This window comes from Colobus angolensis, unplaced genomic scaffold, assembly GCF_000951035.1.
Source record: "Colobus angolensis palliatus isolate OR3802 unplaced genomic scaffold, Cang.pa_1.0 Scaffold462, whole genome shotgun sequence".
Classification (NCBI taxonomy): domain Eukaryota; kingdom Metazoa; phylum Chordata; class Mammalia; order Primates; family Cercopithecidae; genus Colobus; species Colobus angolensis.
Window position 1 is genome coordinate 31,128 of NW_012118066.1, and position 10,952 is coordinate 42,079.

At 39.9% G+C, this 10,952-nt stretch overlaps 1 protein-coding gene and 1 pseudogene across 1 annotated transcript in view; one reads left to right on the plus strand and one right to left on the minus strand.

Annotated features, from left to right (window-relative positions):
* The window catches only part of NEK4 (NIMA-related kinase 4), a 43,304-nt gene that overhangs the window by 17,039 nt on the left and 15,313 nt on the right, over positions 1 to 10,952 (minus strand). Inside the window, exons 6-7 of the mRNA XM_011958230.1 lie at positions 9,013 to 9,154; positions 502 to 903 (exon numbers count right to left, since the gene is read on the minus strand). Coding sequence (XP_011813620.1) covers positions 502 to 903; positions 9,013 to 9,154 — 544 coding nt within the window. The remainder of the gene's footprint in view (positions 1 to 501; positions 904 to 9,012; positions 9,155 to 10,952) is intronic.
* On the plus strand, positions 2,092 to 3,273 carry LOC105523419 (annotated as a pseudogene).

Below are 10,952 nucleotides of genomic sequence, written 5' to 3' on the forward strand. Positions count from 1 at the left end.
AATAATAAAATGATAAACCAATTTTAAAATTGGCAAAGAATTCAAATAGTTTATTTCTCCAAAGGAGAAATACTCGCCAAAGTATATAAAAAGATGCTTAAGGCTGGGTGTGGTGGCTCACACCCATAATCCCAGCACTTTGGGAGGCTGAGGCAGGCTGATCACTTGAGGTCAAAGTTTGTGACCAGCCTGACCAACATGGTAAAACCCCATCTCTGCTAGAAAAACTACAAAAATTAGCTGGACCTGGTGGCACATGCCTGTAATCCCAGCTATTCAGGAGGCTGAGGCTGGAGAATCACTTGAACCCAGGAGGCACAGGTTGCTGTGACTGTTACAGGGTACTAGGTTTCTTTTTGGTTTGATGCAAATATTCTTCTATGTTTAAACTGATACATAGAATTACTGATTTTCCTAAAATGACAAGAGAACCCACACATTTGTAACTGCACTTTCAGTCTTCTCTCCAAAACCAGTATCTCATGTGTGCATATCACTCACCTGGTCCTTTGGCTTTTGTTCTTTGATTAGGGGCTGCAGAGGCTTCACTGGTTCATTTTCCCCAGTGACAATGTCAGAGGACCACGTGGGAATCAGGTTTTCAGGCTGGGCACTGGATTTACTGTTGTCCTGAAGCATCTCCTCTTTCACTTGAGAAATACTGCATATACCTCCTAACTCATTAGAGGCATCCAAGTGTCTTGGCTGATTCTCCTGAACGAAGTCATCACTCACTGAATCCCTCCCTTTTGCAGGTAAGATGTCAATATTTACCTTACTGATTGTGGCTAGTTCTGTGGTATTGCTAAAGTCCTGTTTGCAGGTATGGGCTTTCAGACTGGCAGGTGACTTCAAGGGACCAGAGGCCCTGGGTTTCTCCTGGGACAAACATTTGCCTTCATCCTGAATGAAAACATATTTGGAAATTATTATAGCACTCCTCATATCTTATACTAAATCAACTCAAAATGCAACAAGAGGTTCCTCAAAAAGTTAAACATGGAATTACCATATGACCCAGCAATTCCACTCATAAGTATGTAATCTAAGGAACTGAAAGCAGGGACTCAAGTAAATATTTGTACACCAATGTTTATAGCAGCTTTATTCAAAATAGCCAAAAGGCGGAAACAACCCAAAAGTCCATCAGCAGATGAAGGGATAAACCAAATGTGGCAAATACTGCCGGGCACGGTGGCTCACGCCGGTAATCCCAGCAGTTTGGGAGGCCGAAGCAGGTAAATCACTTGAGGCCAGGAGCTCGAGACTAGCCTGGGCAACATGGTGAAATCCCATCTCTACTAAAAATAAAAAAATTAGCCAGGTGTGGTAGTGCATGTCTGTAGTCCCGGTTACTTGGGAGGCTGATGCAGAAGGATTGCTTGAGCCTAGGAAGTGGAGGTTGTAGTGAGCCGAGAGCCCGCCACTGCACTCCAGCCTGGGCAACAGGAGTGAAACGCTGTCTCAACAACACAAAAAAAGGCAAATACATACAATGGAATATTTCTAACCCATAAAAAGGAATGAAGTTCTGATACATGCTAAAACATGAATGACCCTTGAAAACATGCCAAGTAAAATAAGCCAGGCCAGGTGTGGTAGCTCACGCCTATCATCCCAGTACTTTGGGAGGCAGAGGCAGGAGGATCACTTGAGCTCAGGAGTTTGAGACCAGCCTAGGCAACATGACGAAACTCCATTTCTATAAAAATAAAATACCAAAAAATTAGCTGGGCATGGTGGCAAGTGCCTGTAGTCCCAGCTAATTGGAAGCCTGAATGGGAGGACTGCTTGAGCCGGGAGGTCAAGGCTGCAGTGAGCCGTGATCGCACCACTGCACTCCAGCCTGGTTGACACAGTGAGATCCTGTCTCAGAAAAGAAATAAGCTAGGACAGGGCAGGGAGCAAGCAGGGGCAGGACTGGCACTGTGGCTAGAGATGCTGCTGGGCCGCAAAGGTGATGGGCAGCTGGGAACTCTACACTGAAGGTGCAGAGGTGAGGCACAATGCCCAGAAGGCTGGTAAATTGAATGCTGAGGACAGAAAAGTCTGATGACATAATACTGAATTTCTTTGTTTGGAGTACACATTATGAACTCTTTCTGGAGCATGTCTACAAGCTCTATATGGAAACGATCTGAAGCTGAAAACATTGGCAGGGGATGTGAAAATCAGTCTTCCATGAACTATGCCAAAGAAACAGGTGCCTTCTATTCCCAAAAATGCTTTGCCCATAACTAAGCCTACACCTTCTGCCCCAGCAGCACAGTCAACAAATGGCATGCATGCTTCCTACAGACTCATCCACCTGAAATATTCTCTTCTTGCAGAATTTACCTTGGTTGTGGAGCAGATGTTATTAGGTGTCTATGTGCAGCCATCTTATCCCTCTCTATTAAAGTGGTTTGGACTAATAAACATAGAGCATAGACTTTATCAAGATGGCATATTTAGGCAGGCATGGTGGCTCACACCTATAATCCCAGCACTTTGAGAGTCTGAGGCGAGTGGAGCACTTGAGGTTAGGAGTTCGAGACCAGCCTGGCCAACATGGTGAAACCCGTCTCTAACCAAAAATATAACAATTTGCTGGTGTGGTGCCACGTGCCTGTAATCCCAGCTACTCAGGAGGCTGAGGCAGGAGATCACTTGAACCCAGGAGGCAGAGTTTGCTGTGAGCCAAGATCGCACCACCACACTCTAGCCTGGGCAACAGAGCGAGACTCTGTCTCAAAAAAAAGAAAAAAAAGATGGTGTATTTAAGTTTGCAGTTTACATCCATCCCTGATTACTATCCAGATGGTGACTATCCATGCTTGATATTCAGTATTCCCATCTTTCACCTACTAGGTGATGCCACCTCAGATGAACTGGATGTGAAGAGAGCATTTGGAAAATGGAGGTGGAATCATAATCAAATTTGGCAAGAACTAACAACATGCAGGGAGAGTTTTCTACAAGATTGATAAAAAAGCCCCCTAAACCCAGAGGCTGTAATACTGTATGAGAAAGATATTCAGCTTTTTAAGAGTAAAGTGGTTGACAGTGTTAAGGTGTGCATTTCTCGTTTGTCTGACCAATCTAAAATAGAAGACTCATGCAATTAGCTTTTCTCCATGGAATCCTTCTGTACATGATGAAGCCAAAGAAAAGATGCTGACTCAGAAAAGCCTGAAGAACAGCACAATAAGTGTTCATGTCGCCGGCCTGTCATAGGTAAAGACTGGCTCAGTACAATCTTTTAGTAAAGAAGAGAAAACAGTAGCAACTTAAGAGATGGTGAATCTGGTACACCATGCACTTTCCTGCTGGACTCTGGACTAGTTCAAGCTGACCAACGGCAATGGACAGCCTGAAAAACAAAACCGTGTTAACAATGAAAAAAAAAGAAAGAAAGAAGCCAGAAACAGAAAGACAAATATTGTACGATCCCACTTATATAATATATCTAGAACAGGCAAATCCATAAAGACAAAAAGTAGACGAGAGCTTACCAGGGCCTGAGGATAGAGGGAATAGAAAATTATTGCTCAATGGGTACAAAGTTTCTGTTTGAAATGATGGAAAGGTTTTGGAAGATAGTGATGATGGTTGCATGATACTGTGAATGTAATTAAGGACAAGGAATTATATGCTTCATATCTAGTATTAGACCACATTAACAGAATGAAGGAAAAAAAACACATGATCAACACCCTTATGTGATGATTTTCAGGGCTGTGGGGAAAAAAAACACCTTTTCATGAGTAAAAAAAAATTCAACAAAATAGGAATAGAAAAAAAAATTCATAACATAATAAAAGTCACATATGAAACACCCACAGTAAACATCACATTTAATGGTGAAAGACTGAAAGCTTTTCCTCTAAGATTAGGAACAAGGCAAGAATACCTGTTTTCACCTCTTCTAGTCAACATAGTACTAGAAGTTCTAGTCAGAGCAATTAGGCAAGGAAAAAAAAATAAGGCATCAAAATTAGAAAATAAGAAGTAAAATTATCTCCTTTTGCAGAAGTGTGTAGGAAACCCTAAAGATTCCACACACAGAAACTGTTGGGACTAATAAATGAACTGAGCAAGGTAGCAAGAGGCAAAGTCAACATACAAAACACAGTTGCATTTCTATATACTAACCATAGACAATCTGAGAAGCAAATTACAAAAACAATTCAATTTACAACAGTATCAAAAATAATAAAATAATTAGGAATTAACCAAAAGGTGAAAGAAAGACTCACATAGTGAAATCTACAAAATGGTGTTGAAAGAAATGTAAAGAAGACATAAATAAATGGAAACACATCCCATGTTCATGGATTGGAAGATTGTTAACATTGTTCGTTCTTTTTTTCTCTTTTTACAATTGGGCATCTCCTTGAGAAGAGCTTAATATTGTTAATATATTAATACTACCCAGAGCAATCTATAGATTCAATCTAATCCTTATCAAAATCCCAATGACATTCTTTGGAACAACAGAAAAATCCATCCTAAAATTCAATGGAATCTCAAGGACTCCCAAATAGCCAAAACAATCTTGAAAAAGAAGAATAGAGATGGAGGGCTCATGCCTCACGATTTTAAAACATACCACAAAACCACATTATCAAAACAGTGTAGTATTCGTATAAAAACAGACATTATACATAGAAACCAATGGAACAGAATGGGGAACCCAGAAATAAACCTTCACATGTGTGGGCAAATGATTTTTGACAAAGGTGCCATGATCATTTAATGAGGAAAGGACAGTTTTTTCAACAAATAGTGCTGAAAAAGCTAAATACCCATATATAGAAGAATGAAGTCAAACCTTTACCTAATACCATATAAAAAGTTAACTCAAAATGAACAAAAAACCTAAATGTAAGATCTAAAACTATAAAACTCTCAGAAGAAGACGTAAGGCAAAGGCTTCACAACACTGGATTTGGCAATGATTTTCTGGATAGGACACCAAAGGCACAGGCAACACAAGAAAAAGACATACTGGATTTCACAAAAATTAAAAATTTTGTGCATCAAAAAATACTATCAACAGAGTAAAAAGGTAACCCACAAAATGAGAGAAAATATTTGCAAATCATGTATGTGATAAGGGATTGACATTTTGAATATATGGAGAACTCCTAAAATTCAACAGCAAAAAATGAACGACCCAACTCAAAAATGGGCAAAGGACTTGAATAGACATTCCTTCCAAAAAGATATGCAAACGGCCAAGAAGCACACAAAAAATGCTCAATATAACCAATCACTAGGGAAATGCAAATCAAAACTACAATGAGATACCATCTCATGCCCATTAGGATGGCTATTACTAACAAATCCCAGAAAATAACAAGTACTGGTGAGAATGTAGAGAAATTGGAACCTTTGTGTACTGCTGATAGGAATGTAAAATGATACAGAAGTTGTGGAAAACAGTACTACAGGTCCTCAAAAAGTTAAAAATAGAATTACCACGTGGTCAGCAGTTCCACTTCTGGTTATATACCCAAAAAAACAGAAATCAGGGTCTTGGCAGGGAGCAGTGGCTCACGCCTGTAATTCCAGCACTTTGGGAGGCTAAGGTGGGTGGATCACTTGAGGTCAGGAGTTTGAGACCAGCCTGGCCAACATGGTAAAACCCTGTCTCTACTAATAACACAAAAAAATTAGCTAGATGTCGTGGCATGCACCTGTAATCCCAGCTATTCGGGAGGCTAAGGCAGGGGAATTGCTTGAACCCAGGAGGTGGAAGTTACAGTGAGCCAACATTGCGCCATTGCACTCCAACCTGGGTAACAGTGAGACTCCGTCTCAGAAAAAAAAAAAAAGAAAAAAGAAATCAGGGTCTCAAAGAGATACGTGTACACCCATGTTCATAGCAGCATTATTCACAATAGCAAAAAGGTGGAAACAACACAAATGTACATCTGCAGATGGCAGATGAACCGGATAAACAAAATGTGGGATACATACAACATAATATTATTCAGCATTAAAAAGGAAGGCAATTCTGACACGTCACAACATGGATGAACCTTGAGGATATTATGTGAAACGAAACAAAGCAGTCATGAAAGACAAATACTGCATGATCCCCTTATCTGAGGTACTTACACTAGTCAAAACCATGGAGATAGAAAGTAGAATGGTGGGCCAGGCACAGTGGCTCACACCTGTAATCTCAGCACTTTGGGAGGCCGAGGTGGGTGGATTGCCTGAGGTCAGGAGTTCGAGACCAGTCTGGCCAACATGGTAAAACCCTGTCTCTACTAATAACACAAAAAAATTAGCTAGATGTCGTGGCATGCACCTGTAATCCCAGCTATTCGGGAGGCTAAGGCAGGGGAATTGCTTGAACCGGGGAGGAGGAGGTTGCAGTGAGCCAAGATCATGTCACTGCACTCTAGCCTGGGCGACACGGCAAGACTCCATCACAAAAAAAAAAAAAAAGAAGAAGAAGAATGGTAGAACAGTGGTTGCCAGGGACTGGGGTAGTAGGGAATGGGGAGATACCGTTTAAAGAGAACAGAGTTCAGTTTTACAATATGAGAGTTATGAAGATGAGTGATGATGGCTGCATAACATTATAGATGTATTTAACACCACTGAATTGTACATTTACAAACGATTAAGATAGTAAATTTTACATTATGTGTATTTTATCATAATGAAAAAATTAAAATTGTATCGACAACCTAAATATAAGAGCTAAAACTATAAAATTGTTATAAGAAACTATGGCATAAACCTTCAAGACATTGGATTTGGCAAGGGATTCTTAGCTATGACAACAAAATAAAAAAATAGATAAACTGGACTTCATCAAAATTAGAAGCTTTTGTGAAAAGGACATTATCAAGAAAGTGAAAAAAACAAAAGAAATTTTTAAAAACAAAATAGAAAAGTTAATTAAAAAGGGAAAGAAAAGACAACCTATACAATGGAGAAAATATTGCAAGTTGTCTGTCTGACAAGGGACTAGTATCTGGAACACAGAGAACTCTTACGACTCAACAACAAAAAGACAAAAACACAATTTAAAACTGGGCAGGGGTTGGGTGATGTGGCTCATAACTGTAATATCAGCACTTTGGGAGGAAAAGGCAGAAGAACTGAACTGCTTGGGCCCAGGAGTTCGAGACCAGCCTGAGCAACATAGTGAGACCCACCTCTACAAAAATAATCATAATAGTTAGCCAGGTATGGTGGCGTGCACCTGTAGACCCAGTTAATCGGAAGGCTGAGGTAGGAGGATCCCTTGAGTCAAGGAGTTCAGAGGCTGTGGTGAGCTATGATGATGCCACTGTACTCCAGCCCGGGTGACAGAGCAAGATCCTCTCTTAAAAAAAGAAAAAAAAAGCCTGGGCACAGTGGCTCATGCCTGTAATCCCAGCACTTTGTTTGGAAAGCCAAGGTAGGAGGATCGCCTGAGCCCAGGAATTTGAGACCAGCCCGGGCAACATAGTAAGACGTTGTCTCTACAAATAAAAAAATTAGCCAGGCATGGCGGCATGCTGTGGTCCCAGATACTCAGGAGGCTGAGGTGGGAGGATCACTTGATCCCGAGAGGTGGAAGCTAGAGTGAGCCATGATCACACCACCGTACTCCAGCCTAGGCAACAGAGTGAGACCCTGTATAAAAAAAAAAGGCAAAAGCTTTAGCAGATATTTCTCCAAAGAAGACATACAAATGGCCAACAAGCATGTGAAAAGATGCCGTATGTCATTAATCATTAGGGAAATACAAATCAAAAATACAATAGGATACCACTTTACACCCACTAGGATGGCTAGAATCAAAAAATCAGAAAATAACAAGTGTTGGCAAAGATGTGGAGAAACTGAAACCCCTGTGCACTGCTGATGGGAATGTCAAATGGTACAGCCACTATAGAAAACAGTGCAACAGTTCCTCAAAAAGTCAAACCAAAAAAAAGTCAAATCAAAAATTACCATTTGATTCAGTAATTCCACTGCTAGGTATGGACACAAAAGAACAGAAAACAGGTACTCAACTACTTGTACACATATACTCATAGCAATAGCCAAAAGGTGAAAAAAACTCAAATGTCTACTAATGGATGAATGGATAAACAAACTGTGGTATATCCATACAATGGTAGCCAGACCTAAAAAGAAATGAAGTATTCATACATGCTACATGGATCAACCTTGAAAATATGCTATGTGGAAGACACCAGAAACAAAAGATCATATATTTAACGATCCTATTTACATGAAATATCCAGGACAGGTGACTTCATAGAGACAGGAAACACACTGGTGGTTGCCAGAGGCTGGGTGAAGGACAAAACGGGGAGTGACTGCTTAATGAGGAAGAGATTTCCTTTGGGGTGATAAAAATGTTTTGGAACTACATAGAAGTGATAGTTGCACTACACTGTGAATGTACTGGCCACACTTAATTGATCACTTTATTTAATTATTTATTTATTTTTATTTTTGAAACAGTATTTCATTCTGTCACACAGGTTGGAGTACAGTGGTGCAATCTTGGCTCACTGCAACCTCCGCCTCCCAGGTTCAAGCTATTCTCCTCCCTCAGCCTCCTGAGTAGCTAGGACTACAGGCACACGCCACCACAGCTGGCTAATTTTTGTATTTTTAGTAGAGACGGGGTTTCTCCATGTTGGCCAGGCTGGTCTTGAACTCCTGACCTCAGGTGATCTCCCAGCCTTGGCCTCCCAGAGTGCTGGAATTGCAGGCATGAGCCACCGCACCCACCTTAATTGTTTACTTTAAAATGGTTAATTTCATTATATAAATTTCACCTAAAAAATTCTTAAAAGTTATTACAGCACTGATTTCATGAACATTTTGACAGCCCAATTTGGATAAAGCTAAATCAATCACTTAACCATATTCTTTCTTTACAATAAGGAATTAATTGTACAACAGAATCTCTAGTAAAGCATAATCATTTCACATAAAATAATTTGCTTAGATGGCCCATTTTTCTAAGTGCAGTTTCTAAAACACATACCCTTCAAAAAAACATACCATTATATATGTCTGGGAGCCCTCAGAAGAGTGTGGTTGGGGGTGGATTACTTCATGATTTGATTCTGCCTTTCCGGAAACCACTGTAGCAAAAGGCTTGGATTTAGAGTCACCATTTTTAATGTTACTTTTGGAGGTTTTTCTTTATGAAGAAGAAAAGAAAGAGTTATCATCAATATACTGAAGATTATGGGTTTTTATGTATAGGTGGGAGTGTGTGTATACAATGAATTCCCTTACAGAACTGCACCATTTATAGAGAACAGTTTTCTAAAAATCTAAGGGGCATCCTACAAAACACCTGACCAGTAGTCTTTGAAACAAACAAGGTCATAAAAAATAAAGAAAGTGAGAAACGATCACAGACCCCTGATTAGATGTACTATATCCTGGATTGGATCCTGGAACAGAAAAGAGATGTTAGAGAAAAAAAACTGGTGAAAGCCAAAGAAAGTCTGAAATTTAGTCAATAGTAATACTTTTCTTTCTTTTTTTTTTTTTTAAATTGAGACAGAGTCTCACTCTGTCACCCAGGCTAGGGTGCAGTGGCGTGATCTCAGCTCATTGTAACCTCCACTGCCCGGGTTCAAGCGATTCTTGTGCCTCAGCCTCCTGAGTAGCTGCGGCTACAGGCGTGTGCCACCACGCCTGGCTAATTTTTTTGCATTTTTTTTTTTTAGTAGAGATGGGGTTTCACCATGTTGGTCAGGCTGGTCTCAAACTCCTGACCTCAGGTGATCTGCCAGCCTTGACCTCCCAAAGTGCTGGGATTACAAGCATGAGCCACCACGCATGGCCAAGTCAATAGTAATATTTCAATATTGGTTTCTTAGTTTTGACAAATGCATCAGGGTATGTAATCTAGTAATCACAGAAGAAATTAGATGAGGGGTATACAGGAACTTTCCACACTATCTTTCCAACTTTTCTGTTTATACAAAATTATTCCAAAATAAAAATTCTGTGGGAGACTGCCTCACATATGGGAGTACCAGGTTAATTTTCATTTTCAAATTTTACATGTTTGTAATAATACCACAACTACTTGGCTAACTTTGAGAGTAAAACTGATTGGTATACTTAATGCTGACTTATAGAATAAATGTATACAGGAATAATATCCCCAACTATTTTAGCATGTCAGTTCTAAAACTGGGCTAAACCTCTGGAGAATTCAAGACAAGCATGGAGATCAGTGCACTGGAAGGCCAAAGTTCTGCTTGGTGGGAAGTTATACAGACAATGTACACAAAAAGATGGTTATTCTTTATTCCCTCAGGAATCTGTAGCATTGCCACCTCTCTTTCCAAATTTAACATGCCACAAGGCAAGAGGAGAAGCCAAACAGATTGTGATAGTTTTGTCCAGCCCTAAGTCTTAGATCCTGGAACACCTGTTTAGTAAAGGCAGGACCTGCAAGTCAAAGCAAGGAATTCTCTCGGGAAATTATATGAATGAAGAGGGAACTTTATGCAAGCTCTCAGAAGTATGAGCACTACTTTTTAAATATACATAGTAAGACATATAAGTTTCTCAGATAATCTCTAATTATAATATGATTTCTAAAACATATGCCCTTTTATTATTTGGCTGCTCCTTGAGAACAGGGCTAATGCATAGGCAGTGAGCCCAGAGTAGTGCACATGTCCTTTTAAAAAAAATTTACACTATATGTCTTAGAACCCTCTGAGAAATGTGACAGTGGTTCTCCAAATTTCTGATTTTAGCAATTAAGCAAATTTCAACATGTATTTGAAGACTGGGAGAATATGCCATGTCAAAAGTGCTACTTTGGCATAAAGATTATTTTGGGCTAAGGTTCTTTAAAAAGTAAGTGCAAGCTTTGGGGGACTAAGGCGGGTGGATCACGAGGTCAGGAGTTCAAGACCAGCCTGGCCAACATGGTGAAACCCTGTATCTATTAAAAATACAAAAATAAG